Genomic DNA, 18,624 nt, shown 5'->3' on the forward strand with positions numbered 1-18,624 from the left:
TTCACTGTAGTGGTATACAGTTCTGGGCAGGAGGTAGGGATTTTTAAAACATAGATATTTCCAGTTGGTTTTATTGATTGAATCATCTGTTCATGCAGAAAGTCCTAAAAAGTTTAACTTACTTGTATTGGTTATCTCTTTTGAACAAGGTAAATGATTATTTGGGACTGGTAATGAAGATTAAGTTTTCTCCTCCGTTTCATCATTGTAATAGTCGGTGTCCTGAGATCTGAATGGCCACTGTATGGACCACTGTGCAGTGATAGCTGTTCTTTGTGAGGAAATAGGATGTTTCTGTAGAAGCTTCCATCTTGGAAATTGCAGTCCTGATCAATCCTTCGTCTCCTTCTGTCTAGCTACAGTTACTGGAATTTCTTCTTGTCCTGGAGCTGGAATGGAGGAAGTTTAGGAAATTTGGCAGAATTTGAGAATTTTCCAGTAATCGTTTATCTGACATAAGTTAGCCTGGCAACATCTGCATAGGGTTCCTTACACTGCCAGCTCTTACTCTGGTGCTGGAGTTGTGTCTTGTTGCATTCATGTTTGTGGCATAGTTTCAATTTAAGGCAGAGTCATCTTGTATTACTCACGCCTAAAGGTTCCTTCTCCATTTTGACAGAGTGGTAACAAAGTCTCAGTAACGACAACCCCTTTTGAAAACACTTCCATCAAGACAGGACCTGCCAGGCGAAACACCTGCAGGAGCCGAATGGTCAGGCGCAGTAAGAAAACCAAGAAGAAGGAGAGTTTAGAGAGGTAAGTAATCCTTTTGCTTCATGGAAAATACGTTTCCTTTTGTGTGTATATACATAACAATTAATTTAAAATATGAAGTTAATACAGTTCTTTCTCTTGTCTTCTGCATATTTTTACCTTCTATGAAAACCTGTGGTTGTAACAGGTCATTCCAATCCTGTTTTGCCTAAACTAGATCTGTTAAAATAACCCCTGAAAATTTTGTATGGCACACCCATAGATATGAGGAAGAAAGTCAATAACTGAGGTTGCTGCATCTTAATTTCGTTTATCTTTTTGTACTTGTTTAATTAGACTTTCTAGTGCTAAGCTTATGGGCATTTTTAGTTTGATGATAAGTTTACGTGTATTTTGTAAATACATTGCTAGTACTTTATAGATATTCAGTTTTGGTTGGCTCTTGAATTAATAAAATTAAGATTTATACAAATAAGGAGATAATGCTTCTGAAATACAGTGAGTAAATGTTTAGTACAAATAGGTTTAGTTACAGTATCTATCCCACCTATTAGCAAATCAGGATATTTTCTAAACTTCATGCTCTGCAGTGTAGTTTGCTTTCATGTAAACATAGATTTAATATTTGCTTTTCTGAGGGAAATGTGAGAGGGAAGCAATGTCAGCTTGCAAGAGTTTTGCCTTTGTTAATAATATCTTCTGTGCATCTTAACTTCTGATTAATGCTATGCTCTTCTCATGCTAGGAGAAGATCTCTCTTCAAAAAGCTGGCCAAGCAGCCCTCTCCTCTTCTTCACACCAGCAGAAGTTTCTCCTGCCTGAACCGATCACTTTCATCAGGGGAGAGCTTGCCTGGGTCTCCAACACACAGCTTATCTCCTAGATCACCTACCCCAAGCTACCGCTCTACTCCTGATTTTCCATCTGGTGAGTGTGAAGGAGTGAAGGGCAGAAGAAAAAGACATGAAGTGTAATCTATTTCTTGTGAGGCCTGGACATCTGTTACACTCTGCTAAGAGTAGTCAGGTCTGACAAGCATAATCACTGAACAGATGATTTCTGTCTTGAAAAGAAAAAAGATTCCTGATGCAAAATCAAAGGTGCTTTTATGATACAGAAGTATCTAAAAGGGAACTGTCTGTTAGGTTTGTCCCAGAGTTTAAATCCAAATCCAGTGGCTATAAATTGAGTAATAAACAGTCCAAGTTTGAAGCCTAGGCAAGGCTTGATGGATAAAAGGATGAAACTGAGGAAGAAGTTGCTACATAATGGAACTAGCATGGGCTCTCATGAATGCAGATTTATTGCTAAATAATTGGCTGGGTGCTGAAATATGCATCTTTCTGGCTCCTGAAAGCCTACCCCTTTTTCCTGTTTTGCTTCTGTCATGATTTCAGTGTGTACTAAAAGTGGCTGCTGTTGTACAATCCCTTGGCAAAGGTGAATTATTTGGAAAGCCTTAATTGTTGCTCTGAAGTGGCAGAAAGCATTAGCTATTTTATTTAGATAGAAGGAAGCTATAACTAAAAGGAGATGAAGGAACAGAGCTGGAAAGGGAGAAATAGCAACATAAACTGGAATGCTGAGGGGTTTACAGCTCAGTCCCTCAAAACCTCCCAAATTTTGGAACATTGTGGCAGCAGACAGCACGTAGGCCTTTTGGACCAGTGAAAGTCTGTGTTGCACTGAGCATTTAGACAACATTTTAAAAAACTTGTTGTTGTTATGTTTGTTTGTTTGTTTGTTCCCTTTGTAGGTACTAACTCTTCCCAGAGTAGCTCCCCGAGTTCAAGTGCTCCCAATTCTCCAGCTGGTTCAGGACACATAAGACCCAGCACTCTTCATGGCCTGGGTCCAAAGCTTGGTGGGCAAAGATACAGATCAGGAAGACGCAAATCAGCTGGCAGCATTCCTCTCTCTCCTCTTGCACGGACACCTTCTCCAACACCCCAGCCGACATCCCCTCAACGATCTCCATCACCATTGCTAGGACATTCAATTGGAAATACAAAAATAGTTCAGTCTTTTCCTAGCAAAATGCACTCCCCTCCAACCATTGTAAGGCATATCGTGAGGCCAAAGAGTGCAGAGCCACCAAGATCTCCACTGTTAAAGAGAGTCCAATCTGAAGAGAAACTTGCACCCTCTTATGGCAGTGATAAGAAACACTTATGTTCACGAAAACACAGTCTGGAAGTGACTCAGGAAGAAGTGAATAGAGAGTTGTCCCAAAGGGAAATAACTCTTCAGAGCTTGGAGGAGAATGTATGTGATGTGCCTTCACTTACACGAGTCAGGCCTGCGGAGCAGGGCTGCTTGAAACGACCCATCTCCCGAAAATTAGGTAGACAAGAATCCATTGATGAGCTAGACAGAGAGAAGCTGAAGGTCAAGATAGTTACAAAAAAGCAAGATTTTGCTGAAAAAGCAAATACTGCTATACATGAGCCTAGCAGTGAACCAGAAAATCCCAATACCTTAAGATTAGAAGAAAGAGACAAAAAAGCATTTCAGAAGGTATTAGAAAGATCAAATCAGTTTGAAACAAAAATTGTTGCTTTGGAGACCCAGTCAGCTGCTGGCATACTCAAAGACACCCTTCAAAAGAATGCAAACTTGAGATCAAATGATGGTGTTGCTTTAGATGCACAGATATTGTGCCATGGGCCTCCACCTAATGAACTCAGTCATATTTCTTACGACTTCAAAAGAATTTCCCCTCCATGTACACTGCAAGATGTGCTACCTCAGTCCTCTGACAAGATGCCAAATGGAAAGGGAGACAACACAGATAAAAATGTACCAACAAAAGAATTTGTCAAATTTGAAAAATTAGATGGTAAACTTGCAAATATTGATTATCTTAGAAAGAAAATGTCTATGGAAGAAAAAGATGACAGTGTCTGTCCAGTGCTAAAACCCAAATTGACATCAAATGTTCATGAATGCCTTCAACTTAATACAGGCAGACCCATAAACATACAGCAGGACTCTGCAGCAGTTGCCGATGGTAGAGCATTTATTGGCAGTGCACATGCTGCTCAGATTAACTCAGTTTCTTTTGTTCCTCTCAAGACCCTGAATGGTCGAGCGGACATGAGTGTGGAAAAATCAGCCCTTATTTCCACTGAGGCACCTGTCAGAAAAAGTCCATCAGAATATAAACTTGATGGGAGGTCTGTTTCCTGTTTGAAGCCAATAGAAGGCACGCTAGACATTGCCTTACTTTCTGGGCCACAGGGTTCAAAGGCTGAACTGCCTTTGTGTGTGCTGCCAGAAGGACAGAGCACCAGCAATGATGGGGGATCTCCTAAACAGCCAGCACCACAAGGAAGCAGTAGGAAGGCAGAACTGGCCTGTCAGAAAGAGCAGTTGTTAAGCTATTCAAAATCTGGCAAAGTCAATGTATCAGAGCCTCAGGTTCTGCAAACAAACAAGGGTTCTCCAAATCCACCAGTCATCCCTGTGGCTACAGAAGTAGTGACAGAGAAAAAAGTTTCTAGTCCATCTACTAAAGGCAGTATTTCTGTTACCGAAGCTGTTCAAAAGAAAGACACCTCCCCTTCAAAACAGAAGGACAATTCAATAGAGACAAAGTCTTGTGTTATTCAAAGTCACAGCGTTAAAACTACTCAAACATACTCCAAACTTTCTGCTGTCCAAAGCACTCCTGAAAAAGCTGTAGGAAAAGAGAAGCAAATACAAAAGGAGTTGCCTGCTAAACAGCCAGTAGCCCAGAGAAGTTGTGAGCCTATCCCTGCAAAGGTGGAGGTGATCAGAGAGTCATCTCTGAAGGTATCCATCTCAGATGTCCTGGTAACGAGCTACTCCAAAGGCAATGAAAAAAATTCTGCTGATTTTGCCATTCCACCTCAGATGCAAGGGAAAATGCAGGCAGCTGGCCCCAAGGCACAATCAAAGGATGGCAGAGAATCACTGAAACAGCTAGACAAAGATGACAACTGTGTTGCTAGTAGTTCTGTGGAAAGGGACGTTACCAAGCAGAAAGTTCTCAATGACTCTAAGAAACTTATCACAGAATCAAAGAGTGAAATTCTTCCACCCAAACGGCCCATGCAACCCTCAATAGATTGTGATCCTAAAAATGAGAAGTCTGCACTGATTTCCTCTGTGCAGAGGGACAATGCCAAAGATTTAGGAAAGAAGGATCAGAAGCAGCTCACTGACACAAGGTTTCAAACTACTGAGAGAGAGCTGTCCAGCCAAGTTCCTCGGCAGCAACTTAACACTTCAGGCTCCCCTGCTGTGAGAGACACCATAAGCAGAAACTGTGCTGAAGATGTTCACGTAAGTGTCCAAGAACATGTGAAGCCTGCTGCCACCTACGCGGAAAGCAATGGCAATAAACACAGGCCAGCCTCTGACATGAGTTCCTCTAAGTCTAAGTACTTGGATAAACAGACATTGTCACAAAAACCATGCACCCCAACCATAAAAGAAAAAGAAACTATCATTCAGGTGCGTGGCAGCTCCCGGAAAGATGGGAAACATGACAGTAAAAATGTGCTAGATCCTCTTTCTTCTGTTTCAGTCTCTTTGAGGAAAATGAGCAATGAACATGTGCAGTCTGAAAGGCCTGTGAGTTTGGAGCATGACTCAGTAGCCACCCTCCAAATGAGCATCATCACTTCTGACACCAAGCCCATATCCTCTGCTGTCAACCTGGTAAGAGCAGGCCCAGAGAGAGAAAAGCAGGTACAGAGGCAAGAACCAGCAGGCTTGGGGGAATCTGCTGATCAAAAGCAACTTCACCTCAGTGAAAAACATACCATGTCTCCAAAGTTTTCCACTGTGAAAGACTCTGTCTTGCTGAGCAAACAAGCAAGTCCTAGTAACGAGATGATCTCTTCAGACAAAAGACCTGAAGGAAAAATATGCACTGACGCACTTTATGTTCAGCTTGACAGTGGGAAAGTAGAGCCTACCCTTTGCCTCACAAGCTGTGATGCCAGAGGGAAAGCAGCAGAAAAAGCTACTGCAAGTAGCAAAAGCTCTCAAGATTCAAAAGGGAAAGGACAAGTTAATCAAAAACAGCTAGAGAATACAAACAAGCAGATTGCAATAAAGCATTTGTCAGCTGCCAGTAGCCAGAGTTCTTGTCGTGTGGCTGCAACACCAGGAAAGCTGCTGACTTGTTCAGCAAATGTCTCTGAATGTAGACAAGAAGTATCTGTTTTGTCTTCAGCAAAGAGTGATGCATCTTCAGTAAAGGTTAAAGCAGGCTCACCTGAGCTTTCTGCAACCTGCAAGGAACTAAATAAGCAAAGCACCTCTTCCGCAGGGAGTGGTAAGGCAGAAATGACTAAAAGTGTATCACTGACGGCCTTGCAAAGTGCTACTGTTGTAGTAGAAGCCCACCGCCCCGCTTCAAACCTTGGGGGGAAACCTGAAAATCAAGAAAAGTCTTTTTTTGTTAACACTGTGGATGTAAAGGGAAAAGATGCCATTCAGGCTCAGCAGTCTGCTTCAAGAAAACAGAATGTAGGTAAAGATTTATCCAAGTCAGCCACCACAGCTGACTGCCCTAATGCACTTTCTGATGACAAAGACTCATCTCGGCAGCGGCGAGGAAAGGAAGCTTCACGCAGTCCTCACAAAAAATCCTGCTAACTCTTAAGACCCAGCAGGAGTGAATTCAAGACTAGCTAAAACAATACCAATATATTGGGCTGCCTTTAAACCAGCACTGTGTCATGTCTTTGTGTGGCAAAACTCTCATGTCACTGAAGAAAAGAGAACAAGGGGATATATAAAGAGAGGACTTTTTTTTCAAAATGCCTTCGCAATTGTAACCGGTAAAACTGTTACCATATAGTATTTGTACAAAAATACGTTTACAGCTGAGAGCTGTTGAAGAAAAGTTTTCCTTTGTAAATACCTAGTGATGTGTTTGGGGTTTGAATGTAGCATATATACTTTGCTGCTGATTGCGTTGTTTACTCTCCCCTTTTTTAAGATAGTTGCTTCGCCACTTACTTGCCATACTCAAATATAAAATCGAATTATTAAAACCCAGACCTGGCATGGATATGCACAAGCATTGGTCTGACTGGAAAGCAAAAACAGGCCACATTTCTACTCACTAAAAATTCTATCTAGAGGTTAAGAAAATACTAGTACAGAGTAAATAAGGTTACTTATTGTGAGTTTTTACATGTATTTTTACTAATCCAATTTTGATAGTACTGTATTTGGCTGACTGCTTCACCAGATCTAACACAAAACCTAACTGCATCTCCCTGTCACACAAAGCCTGTCTCAGAGTAGATGTTAAAGCTGTGGGAGGACCACTTGGTTATCGGGGCATCCTGGCAAGAGTTGTGTTCTGTAGTGAAATGGTGGCTCTCATCTAGTCTGTCAGATTGTGTTCTGTGAGCACCACAGACAAGGCGGAGACTGAAGCACATACAGTGTGCTTTGTGCTGCAATCTTCTCTTGACTTGTGCTTTTTTAAATCCAGGCCCTTACAGTGTGAGGCACAAATATAAGCACATGACTTGCAGTACAAGTATGTTCATCTCTCTTTTCTAATACATTTAGAAAGTACATATTATCAAGGTATATAGGGCAGTTAGCTTCATACAGGCATAGCTTTTTTCTATTTTATGACAGGAAAGGTAAAAAGATAAAAACAGCAGTTTCGGTATCGTATCTTCAAAAAAGTTCAGGACATCCGATATGTTTTAATACATAGCTGGGGCCTTATGTTGTATTTAGCAAGTAATTCTGAGTTTCACATTAATTTCTAAATGCATTGAGTAGCTCCATACATTTCATAACATAATCTTATTATTTGTATGCAAAAAAGTAAATACTGTAACTTAAAAAGAAGCATTTTGTAACAAAGGAACCTGTTGGAGCTATTTGGTGCTAGAATGTAACTGTCGTTTTTACTTTTGCTAAGCCTTATTTAAATTTTGTATACTGTGGAACATGTAGATTTTGATCATTATAGTGTGGAGGTATTGAGTTTGTTTTGAAGGAGGAAAGGTAGAATTTGAAACCTGTATGGAAGCACTACAGAATACCCATGCAGATGTGCGTTTTTAGATGATTGGGATCAACAGAATGCTTGTTTTACTTACTTCTGTTACATATACCCATAGTAGAGCTAGGCCCCTACCTGTTTTATCAGGGCTTACGGATTGTCTTTCTGTTTCAAAAGCTAGAAAACTCTTCGTAAAAGCACAGTGTAATCTTGACCTGGAGGTTTGTATGACAGCTGACTGCAGACTTCATTTCCCTCTGGTGAAGACTTTAGTATACTGATTAGTTGAGTTGGATTACAGCAAACCTGTCATGGAAGGATAATACCACAGAGAAGTCCTTCTGAATTTTCATGTGGCACTAGAACATTAACGCGGCCTTTGCGTTCACAGAGGAGCTAGCGAGCAATGGGTGATATTTTTGGAGCAGTTTTAACGGTGAAATGGTCTCAACATTTACAGTTCATCTGTGCTTTGGCAGTTACTACAAATGAATGCTAATGCACTTCAAAGTAACATTTCTATCTGGGAGGTATTTCCTAGTTTACATTCTTCTGCATTTTTTCAGCTGTCTTCTTGTTTAGTTTAAAGCACATCTAGCTACTTGTTTACAGTATACCTTTATGTATATTTTGTATAGTTCATTATCACTTCTGACAAGTAAGTACTTTACATTTTGGAAAAGTTACAGTGCTTAAGCTTGTGTTTATGTAGTACACGTTTGTTGGTGTTTATCAGTGATAGATAAACTGATAGAGATTCTCCTGCCTGTGTTTTACTTGGTCAGTTTTACGTGACTGTAGATCTGATGTGTTCTTTTGTAGACTTCCTGCTGTAGATTGTTCAGCTTGGGGAAAAAAAAAAAAAAAAGAAAAAGAAAAAAATGAAAAAAAATTGTTAGGGTCTGTGCAATAAAGTGCAGTCTTATTTTCTCTAAGAAACCTTCTGGATGTCATAATTGTTGTATGTTGAACACGGTTATTTATACTTATGCAGTTGCATAATGTTGAAATAAAAATTCAGCATGAAACGCTGTTGTGTCAGCATTTTTCCTTTAACTGCTCTAACTCATGTAACTTAAGGCACATCTCTGCTCTACTCAGAGGAGAGCAGTTACTTGGGGTTTTTCTCTGGGGCCAGCTCAGTGCACCCATTAAGGTACATGCTGGCTGAGGATTTTGCATGAGGAAATGCAGTTTAGCCTGGAGACAGAGGAGGTCTGCATAGCTGAGTATCTTGTCTCACACACTGGCTGGAACCACTGCTCTGCTGTTGGGAAGTTAAGCCCAGAGTGATGGTAGATGGCATATTCTGACTGGTAGCTAATAATGGCAGTAGGCTGTAACGTGGCATTTAAGTCTTTCCTTCAAAGCATGTATTATCATTCATTACAATAGATCAATATGTTTTTGAGTACCTTCTTGAAATACCCAATCTTTATTCTTTTTTTTTTTTTTTTTTTTCTTTTTAATTCATGCTAAACTTGCAGCCTTAACAAATTGCTGGAGCATGTGTAAGTCCAGTGTTTTCATCAGTTTTGAAATCTCTATCTCTTGAGCGTCATCAAATCTCCCTTTATCTTCTATTATGAGAAAAAAAGAATAAAACAGGTGCAGTGAACCAGGCAGGGGAGATGGAGCAGAGTGCCTTAGTATCCAGTGGCCTCTGAAGAAAAATCCTTTTGGCAGGAGAAGCAACAGAGCAGGACTATTGCTCCCCTGATTTTCATCTTTCCACTTCTTGCAGAGGAGTGACATCTGTTAAAATGCATCTTCACTGTTGCATTGCTGGTAGCTCTGCACAGCTGCACAGCAGGGTGGTTATTTTTGTTCACACTGCACTACTGCATTGTTTTCTCTGTATTTTTTTCTCTGAATGAAACAAAGTGCAGCAGTGTTACAGCATCACTTTTGCTGCTGTGCTCTCTGTTTGAAACCAATAGGTGGGGGGAAGCTGCAGGTCAGCCCCAACGTTTCCAACTTGCTGCAGCCCAGCAGAAGGCAGTTAGTCTGCAAAACTGGTGCACTGTCAGGGAGTGTGATGAGTCGAGGAGGGGAAAGCAGGATCCAGCAGCTCAGGGAAAGGGGAGGGCTAGAGTTGAGGATTGACTCTGGATCTATCTGCTCTACCTGCTGTGCTTCTCTGACTGTGGACAGCAGCAGTCATTTCTGCCTGAGGAGGCATAGAAACGTGCACTGCCAGAGGAAATGAGTGGTATAAGGGGTTTGCATTGAGGAATAAGTCAGGAGAGAAAGGTTACTAGTATTGTGTCTGGCATTGCCTGTCATCCTCACTTCTACTCTTGTAAGAGACCATATCTCACCTGGCATGGGAATGCTTTCATGCTCTGAAAGGGAAATGTGAACTCCCTTTTTCAACACTGAGCTCCTAGTTTGCTATGCTCCCTTAAACCCCATGTTTTCCTCTTATGTAGTCTGCAAGATTTAGCAGGGATGTCAAGCTTGAATTTGGATGGTAGCTCAGATGGCAGCTCAGAAAGAATAAATAACTGAGCAGGAGGATGCTAGAAGATATATGGGTGCATATGGCTTCTGTTCGTGGCTTGGGTTAACAACAGTTTTTCTTTCCACTGACCAGCTCGATCTGGTCATCTGCCAAGGATGGATTTGAACAAACTGAGGGTAGGAAGTGACACTAGAGGTTATGGTTCAAGCTGCAAAGGTTTGGGAGCATCAGGAAGAGTGGAGAAGGCTGCAGAGTAAGACAACAGTAACAAAGTAATTAAGTTCTAGCAAACAGCAAGACCTTCAAAATGCATGTGTGAATTAGGAGCAAGAGAATGAGATACGAGAGTCGCTGGAGAAGGATGTTTGCTGCTGGGGAAGAAGAATTTCCATTGTATTTGCCAGATGAGGAGGTATGGTATGAGTGAGTGGTTGGGAAGGGATCTCACCTTCTCTTTTTCCAGGTACGGACAAGACTAGTGAAGGAGAGAAAGTTCTTAGAAGATCCGTCACTGACTAGTGAATGAGAGAAAGTTCTTAGAAGATCCGTCATTGACATCAGGATTTTATTTTTTTTTTAAGTCAACAGATTTCGAAATTAGCCTCTTCAACCATCCTATTTAGAGTAAAATACTCTTTCAAAAATTGGCTTGCATCTTATGGATAGTTTCTTGTTCAAGGACAGTTGGGGAAGAAAGGAACTTGGCTCTGAGTTTTTGTTTGTCCTATTGAAATAAAGATAAGTCCTTACCACTCTGAAATGTGACTTGTTAGCTAAAATCTTCTCAAGTTTCTTCGCAGTGTAAATACTGATAACAAATTCTATTTTGCAGTTTTGTGTTGTACCATGACTTCTGTAGCTGCTGTAGACCAGGAGCCGGGATGGTGGTGAGTTCAGTCCTGTTAGGCACCACTCACCTCAGGTGATGCCCTTGCTATCTTTGTGTGCTGGATCCCCAGCTGTATTTGAAAAAATGAGAAATAAAAGGCCTGACTGGGAACCAACGACTACATCAGATCAGAGCTTGGCTGGGCAAACAAATTCTATAAAGAAAAATAGATCTGTCTTTTTCTGTTTGTAGTCTAAGTAATCCCAGAAGATTAAATCTTTGGGCTTCAAATAATTTTAATATATAATCTGGATATTTTGGTGTATTGTAGACATATTTAAATTTTCCTCCAGAATAATCAGTCCCTGTATTTAGGATTTGTGTATCCTGAAACATACAGTGTATGCTATTCAGCAGTGTTGTTTACATGGTGTCCCATGAGTGGTATTTTGCAGACAAATAAGAAAGCAGACATGACCCTGTAAAGTAAATCAAAAACAAAATAAAAATGACAACAGATGAAGATACGGTCATCAAAAACAATTCGTGTAGAGGAACAGAGATTGGTTGCAGGAAAATCTGTACTTAATACTCTGCAAATAGATATTGCACAGAAACATGTTTGCCATTTCACTTTTTCAGCCATCTGAGTTTTAACCAGCTGAAGTCTGCACATGAGATTATGCCATGACACTGGGTGGTGTTTCAGAAACTGGTGGTGTTTAAATCCTGTTGTCTTCTCTCCAAAGAAGGAGGCATTTCAGAAAGCATCAGCTCAACATGCAGTTTTCCCCTTAAGCTGCTCCTATTTGTGGATCCCCCGCAGTTACTGCCTGATAAAAATGTTCCGTTATTTTTCTAGGAGTTATAATACAAATGGAAATGGTATTACAAAAGTTAAGAAAAAACAGATCACAAACAAAAACAGTAAGTTGCCTGTCATCTTAATACAATTGTTGTAGATCTTTCCTATATCTCCATCATAAACTTATATTTGCTGGTAATTTTGCTTCAAATAGCGAGCACCCCAAATGACGATGGCACCACAGGCTAAAATAGCCAGGACAGCTGCAATGATTCCTGCTGTGTTGATCCCACAAGAAAGCGAGACGGTGGCCAGCTGAGAGCCAGCTAGTGATTTGGGTTCAGAGCATCTTGTTTCTTGAGGGTTTTCGATTTTATCCAGATTCTGCTTGTACCAGGTGATTAAACCAATATTGGAGCAGGTGCAGTCCAGAGGGTTGTAACTTAAATTGATTATGCAGTGGCCAGATAGGGACAGTAGCTTATTACGTGATACAGTACGGATCCTGTTGTGGGCAAAATTGAGATAAGTGCTCCTGAGGTTTGAAAATGCATCTGTGCTGAATGCTGTAAGTTTGTTGTGGCTTAGATCAACATGCTGTAACTTCTTGAGGCTGTAAAATGCTTGGACATCTATTGCTGTGAGTTCACAGGATGATAAAATTAGCACCTCTAAATTGGATAGATGTTGGAACAATTTGTCCTTTGGCACGATCCCTGACTCAAAGTTATTGTGACTAAGGTCCAAGAGCATGAGGTTTTCCAGGCCTTGAAAGAGCTGCTGAATGCTAGTATTAATGTGGGAGGAGGAAAGATTCAGCACTTGCAAGAGATGCAGATTTCGGAAAGGACCCTGTGAAGTGTTGATATAAAGAGGAGTGAAAGCTAGGTCCAGCAGCTCCAGGTTATCACCGTCCTTAATGAGCATGTCTTGGAGGTGGAGCTGTATGTTGTAGCTCAGATTCAGGTACCGAAGACTGCTCAAACCGCTCAGCGCTTTGGTACAGCAGTCAGAGCTTTCTATATGACTCTTGCTTAAATCAAGATGTTGAAGCTTTGCCAATTTCTCCAAGCAGCCAGAGCCCAGCTGCAGGACCTGCGAGTTCCCTTTGATGTGCATGTGGGTGAGGGAGGGGAAGGCGGCAGAGCTGATGTTGCAGAGGTGCTCAAAGGAGTTAGCGTTGAGAATTAACTCTGCTAGCGAGCTCATGCCACTGATGCCAGGGGGCAACGCACTGATGTGGGTTTGGGTTAGGTCCAGCTTTTGGAGCCTGGTCAAGCACTGAAACGTGTCAGCATTTAGGTTTTGGAAGTGCCGTAGCTGCAGATAGAGATCCTTGACAGAGATATTACAGAGGCCTTGTAAAACGTTCGGGCTTATGTAGGGCTCCTTTCCCACACCGTGAAATGTTCCCAGCCAAAGGGTCTGGGTTGTGGTGTTCTGTATCCCTGCCAGGACCCCAGGGATGTCAGTGCAGCCCCCAAAGTCCAAACTGTAGAAATAGGACTGGAAAGCTCCAGGTTCAATGTATACAATGTCATTGCCTTTAAAGATGAGAGTTACATTGCTCGTCTTTTGCAGAACGCGGACATCTTCTGCTGTGATTGCTCTTATGTTGTTCATTTGAAAGTCAAGGTATTTGAGGTTTTGAGTGGGAAAGTTGGGAGGAAGCTGCAGTGAGGAGATGTGGTTGCTGCCTAAGATGAGGGTATCCAAGCTGTTCAGATTTGTCATTGGAATAAAGGACATACTGGTTATTCCTGTCTGCGTTAAGACAAGCTGCTTCAGGGACCATGGGCCAGTGAAGGCTGTGTCAGACAGAAACATGAGCAGGTTTCCAGTCAGCACAATTGTCTTCAGCTGCCTGTTGTTGTGAAAGGCACCATCATACACCCAGTTGATCTGACACCTTGAGAAAGCAACAGAAACCATCATCAGTGTCATGTCTCACAAAACTCTCCTGGTATACATGATAACCCAAACTGCACTTCATATCTGTAAAATCTCATTAGCTGCCTTCACCAGGATAAAATTGTCTGTCTCTTTCATGGGTGCTTGCCTGGTATTTGTAAGTTCACACTTAAATGCAGGGTCCTGGTAAGGAGAAAAACCTGCCCTGAAAAATGGAGGTAAGGAAGTATTTGTGAAAGTCACAGAGACATGACGTTTTTGCTGTCCAGCTTAATGAAAACAAACTCTCTTTTCCTGTGGAAAATGCTGTGCATTTCCAAGGACCATACCCGTCTTTCTCTAGGGCTTAGGGAATAATATAGAAAATTGAATTACAAAATTCCTATAGTGACTTTGCTCTAATGTCTTAGCAGCAGTAATATCTGGAAAATGCATATTTCACGCACTGGCCTGCAAATGATTGTCATCAGAGGATAAGCCTAGATATTGTTTAAGTTGATCAAAACCACTGGTGGTTTTTCTATGAAGGCAAGGAGGTGCTGCTGTGGTATGCTCCAGGAGCCTCTGCCTCCAACAGGGGCAGAGGTTTTCACCAACGTGGTGAGCAGAAGTGATGATGCTCCTTCCATACCTTGTTAAGTCCAAGTAGAGAAGAGACTTCAGTTTACAAAAGGTTGAATTCTGGAGGGAAGGGAGCACATTGAAGCTGAAATCGAGGATTTCTGTTGTGACAGGTAGTTTTTCAGGAATCTCCCTCAATCCTAAACCTTCACAGGTATAGCTTTTATTTACTGTGATCTGTGAAAAAAGTATAGTGAAACCACAAGAGGTATTTACTGTGAATATAAATAGGAAACTATTGCATCCAAAAAAAACAAACCAAAACAACAACAAAAACCCAAACTCAAAAGCAAACAGAATTTTGAATTATTTAAATACACAGCAGCCAGAGCCCTAGGAAGCCTCAGACAGGCTTGAAATGCAACACCCTGATGTTTTGTGGAGTGTGTTTTTGAAACGAATGCCTTGAATCTCTCTTGTACTAATTTGAAGTGTCTCTCATGTGTAGTACTTTCTTATCAAAGTTATCACATATGAAGATTGTTTACTCTTCTGGATGAATTATTAATCCCTAAGAAAGCATTCCCACAAGCTAGTTTTAAATTATGAATTTCATGAGTCTTATAGCAAAGCTAAGAGAAGTCTTTAAGAAAATGTTGCAGAGAGGAAGTAAAAAAAGAGCAGGTTTAGGAATGTTTCTAGAGGGACCATGTCCAAATTAATTTGATCTGAACTTCAGTCACATGCTGCAGTGAGAGGTGGGAGAGTTAAGCCAAGGCTAGACAAAGATCATACCTGATACACTGAGTCATTAAAATGTCTGTGACAGCTTTTCAGTTTAACTGAAGATATACCAATCTATTATATAGAGAAGTCTACTCTCTGGATACCAGGGAAATTCACCAAACATGCCTGACCTGCCTTTGCCTGGTGAATGTATGAAAGTCAACCAGAGCCTGGGACAATGGCATGCAAGGAAGTGCCACCCTGAAATAACCTGCTGCGCTGAGAGCGGGGAGGTGCTCAGAGCATCGCACGCATCTCAAGAGCCCAGCCGCGACGGGGAGCACCGGCACAGCCAACGCAGCATCAGCTGCCTCCTCGCCCAGGCCTGCTCCCAGAGGACAAGGGGACAGCCTGTCCTGGGTGGTCATGGGGCCAGCCTGAGAGGGAGGGCATCCCCTGGGCCATGAGGGAGCTGCAGCTTTGGCAGTATCCTGTCAGGAAGTTCAGAGACGTCCCGCTCGTGGGGAAGTAAATGCCCATATTGCACAGTTGGTCAATCCGACCATTTGCATTAAATTCAAAACTATTCTAGTAGCCAGAAGAAAGCAAGCACAGATAGCACTGGGGTGTCCAGAGAGAAATGGGTGGGAGCCTGGACTTGGCGACAAGCAGGGGATAGTGCAGGTGTGTGCCCTGTGGGGCCGGTGCACATGGCCCGGTGTGGTTTTGTTTAGGTTCACGTGTGTGGACCCTGGGGAGCAGTGCATGGGGTTTGGGTCTTTCACTTCACATGAGACCGTGTGTGTTTGAGACAAAACCATGCCTCCACCCATCTGTGGCCCAGGAGAGGCAGACAGGCACTGATGGTACTCAGTAGCCTCGCTGGAGGGGGAGGAACAGCAGTATTTTTTGCAAAACATGAGCTGGAATATGGTGAACGCTTCTCTCCTTTCCTTTAAGCAGAAATCCTGTAACTGGAGGGTGCTGGGGTGTGTGTGGGGAGTGCCATGGCCCCACATGACTGCCTGGTGGGCAGGGGCAGAGAGACGCTGGCAGTGGCAGGGCAGAGCTGGGAAGAAGTGGAAAGGGACTGTCACCAACAACGTGGGTGGGGAGTGAGGTTCCTGTGCTGTCCTGCTCCCGCCAGGGTGCTGGGTCCTGGCTGGAGCTCAGCGCCAGGGATGGCACTGGAAGGGAGGGACAAGCCCCCCATGCGTGGGTGCTTGGCATGATGTGGGGGGGCAGAAAGCCAGCCCTGTACCTGCCGTGACAACATTGGCCGTAGCACAGGGACTTGGGTCCAGCCTAAAGGCACCAAAATAATGCAGTTCCAGTAACTGTAAAAATGGCAAAACACAGACTTAGTGTTGAAAGCATCGGCTTTTCTGATAAGCAAAGAACTACCTGTGGAGCTGTTTGCTGCAGCGTGTGGTCTAGACAGATAAAAAATATTTAGCTGACAGATAAAAAATATTTAGCCATAAATGAGAACAGTGACTATGATTTACAGTTTAAATAAAGCAGTGAATAAGTGCTCTCTCTCTGTATACTTCGAGTATGGAGCATGGAGTGGATCTCACAGGGAGCTGAGGAACAACCATCCCCTGGGGGATCCCACTGTACAACTCTGAACACCCAGGGATTTGTACATTTAACTCAGTAAGAAATTTCCTATTGGCACTAAACATATGCTGCATAAGGCTGGGTTTCCACAGTACTTCTTCCCTGATTCAAAATTGTTCCTTTTTTTATGCCTTGTCCCCCACTTAGAAAAGAAAAATTTTATGGATCAGCTTTTTCTCCTGCCCCTGGAAAAACCCTGGTATTTTCTTGCTATTCTCATGTAGTATTGCACGTTGACAAAATGGCAAGCAGATATCCTATCATCCCACCACTGTGTACAAATTCCTGTATGGGAAGCACAGTACAACAGACAAAATCCTAATTATTATTACTAGTCCTCTGTCTAGCTCTAATATCTGCTAAACACATCTCTGAAACTTTATTGTCCTTCAAGCTCTCTGGCAGGTGAAGTGCATTGCCAGTTGGATGAGCTCCCAAAGTCCCCAGCAGCAGTGAGAGAGATTGTGAGGATGCGCAGATACATGGCTGTGAGGAGGAGGGCGATCAGCGACTGATGTCCCTGAGCACATCTCAAGACACCTGCCTTATTTCTCCAAAAAAGACCTTCAGATCCCCCTAAGAGAAACCCCTCGGGAACTGAAAACAGGCGGACATTGGCAGGCAAGTACCCACCAGCGACCGGCCGCAGCTCCTGTGTCTGGAGAGGAACTGGCAACTGTCACTCACCTCCATGCACGGTGTCTCTGTGGTGCTGGATGCTTCATAGCTAATGCAGGCAAGAGCTGTGAAAATCAGAAAGTAGAAATCACAGGCCATTATGGAGAGGGGTGGGTTGCTAAAGTGGATGATCTTGTGCTATCTTCCCTTAATGAGGGTGAGACTGAGCAACAAAGGTTAGACAAACTGGGTGAGTCAGCTAGAAAAGGGGATTCTAAGGATAAGGAAAGCTTTCTGAACCTCCTGGGCTCAGTGTGAGCAAAACAGTAATTTAGAAGTGAAAGAGGAACTTCCCTGCTTTAAATATAGTCAAATTACTGTGCACTGATACTTTTCTGGTGCGGAACAATTTTTTTAAAAATGGAAATTACTGGAAGTTGTTTTTTATGCTCTTTAGAGTGAAATGTCTCCACTAAGTACGGTGTAGTTCAGTGTGAAGTAGGAGATAGAGCAAGAAAAGGGCAGATGAGACTGCAGCATCCCACCAAAGGGGATTTTAATGTAATAGGAAGTTTGAGTTGAACAAAATTTGATACATCACTTATGAAAGTCATAAGACCTCGTAAAACAACTGCAAAAAGGATCATGATGCTGAAATGTGCTTCTCTCAGTAGAAGGAGTAAAGCTGAAAAGCAATAGCTCAATCAAAAAATGAACTCTTTCCCTCTTTTATTTAGATTGCAAGTAATGATTAGTTTTCTGGACGGGGACAGCACTTCTAACAATCTCTAGGATAGGTATGTGTGTGACAGCTGCAGGCAGGAGGGGATCTCCTGCCAGCAGGACAGGGGTGTCTGGTCCTCGCTGCCCAGGATGGCACTGAATGGTAGCTCTAGCCAGACAGCTCAACCTGCCTTTTTTTTTCCTTTTCTTTAATGGCCAAGTTATTAGCTTAACAATTTCTTTTCAACAGTCGTATGTGGATGTCTTTCTTCACCACCCAGTAAAGAAAGGTATGATGAAAACATACTGGACTCAGCAAGTGCATCCTGGCATGGTGGGGATGGGCTGAACAACAGAGCCGTTCCAGCCCAGGTGACTATCAGTGAAACTTCAAACAATCGAGATGTCATCTGGAGAGCATCAAGCTTGACACCCAGGAAAGTGGACACATCTGGGCTTCTCTGATGCCAAGGACACACACAAAATCAGCAGCTTCAGCTCCGAAATAGTGTATGAAGGCCATGTCTGCACTGGTCTGTCCATCAGGTTACCCCTGAGCTGTGCTGTGGTCATCCCTGCAGGCGGCTGGGGAGAGAGGAGCAGACAAAGTGGAATCTAGTGCAGAGCTCACTCCCTTTTGC

General features: G+C 42.6%; 2 protein-coding genes across 7 annotated transcripts in view; one reads left to right on the forward strand and one right to left on the reverse strand.

The window, feature by feature from the left end:
* Positions 1 to 8,751, forward strand: part of MAST4 (microtubule associated serine/threonine kinase family member 4) — a 308,421-nt gene extending 299,670 nt beyond the window's left edge. For all 6 annotated transcript variants that reach the window (XM_042804476.1, XM_042804477.1, XM_033009056.1 and 3 more), the window contains 3 exons: positions 620 to 756; positions 1,460 to 1,641; positions 2,471 to 8,751. In XM_042804476.1, coding sequence (XP_042660410.1) covers positions 620 to 756; positions 1,460 to 1,641; positions 2,471 to 6,345 — 4,194 coding nt within the window. In that variant the 3' untranslated portion in view covers positions 6,346 to 8,751. The remainder of the gene's footprint in view (positions 1 to 619; positions 757 to 1,459; positions 1,642 to 2,470) is intronic.
* A 2,968-nt stretch (positions 8,752 to 11,719) lies between these two features.
* Positions 11,720 to 17,452, reverse strand: CD180 (CD180 molecule). The gene is made up of 3 exons (XM_009975399.3): positions 17,330 to 17,452; positions 14,364 to 14,530; positions 11,720 to 13,730 (listed from the first exon to the last, which is right to left on the reverse strand). Exons 1-3 carry the CDS (start codon positions 17,417 to 17,419, stop codon positions 12,005 to 12,007), a joined length of 1,983 nt encoding a protein of 660 aa, XP_009973701.2. The 5' UTR covers positions 17,420 to 17,452; the 3' UTR covers positions 11,720 to 12,004.
* Positions 17,453 to 18,624: the final 1,172 nt, after the last annotated feature.

This window comes from Tyto alba, unplaced genomic scaffold, assembly GCF_018691265.1.
Source record: "Tyto alba isolate M040663 unplaced genomic scaffold, T.alba_DEE_v4.0 Super-Scaffold_42, whole genome shotgun sequence".
NCBI lineage: Eukaryota > Metazoa > Chordata > Aves > Strigiformes > Tytonidae > Tyto > Tyto alba.

What these genes read in the sequence shown, in the direction of transcription:
- CD180 (XM_009975399.3), bottom strand. Translation starts at nt 17,419, where the DNA reads ATGGCCTGTGATTTCTACTTTCTGATTTTCACAGCTCTTGCCTGCATT. An exon ending in CAGAGACACCGTGCATGGAG is followed by an intron (nt 14,531 to 17,329) that starts GTGAGTGACAGT and finishes CTTTTTTCACAG; the next exon opens with ATCACAGTAAATAAAAGCTA. An exon ending in CTCTACTTGGACTTAACAAG is followed by an intron (nt 13,731 to 14,363) that starts GTATGGAAGGAG and finishes TGCTTTCTCAAG; the next exon opens with GTGTCAGATCAACTGGGTGT.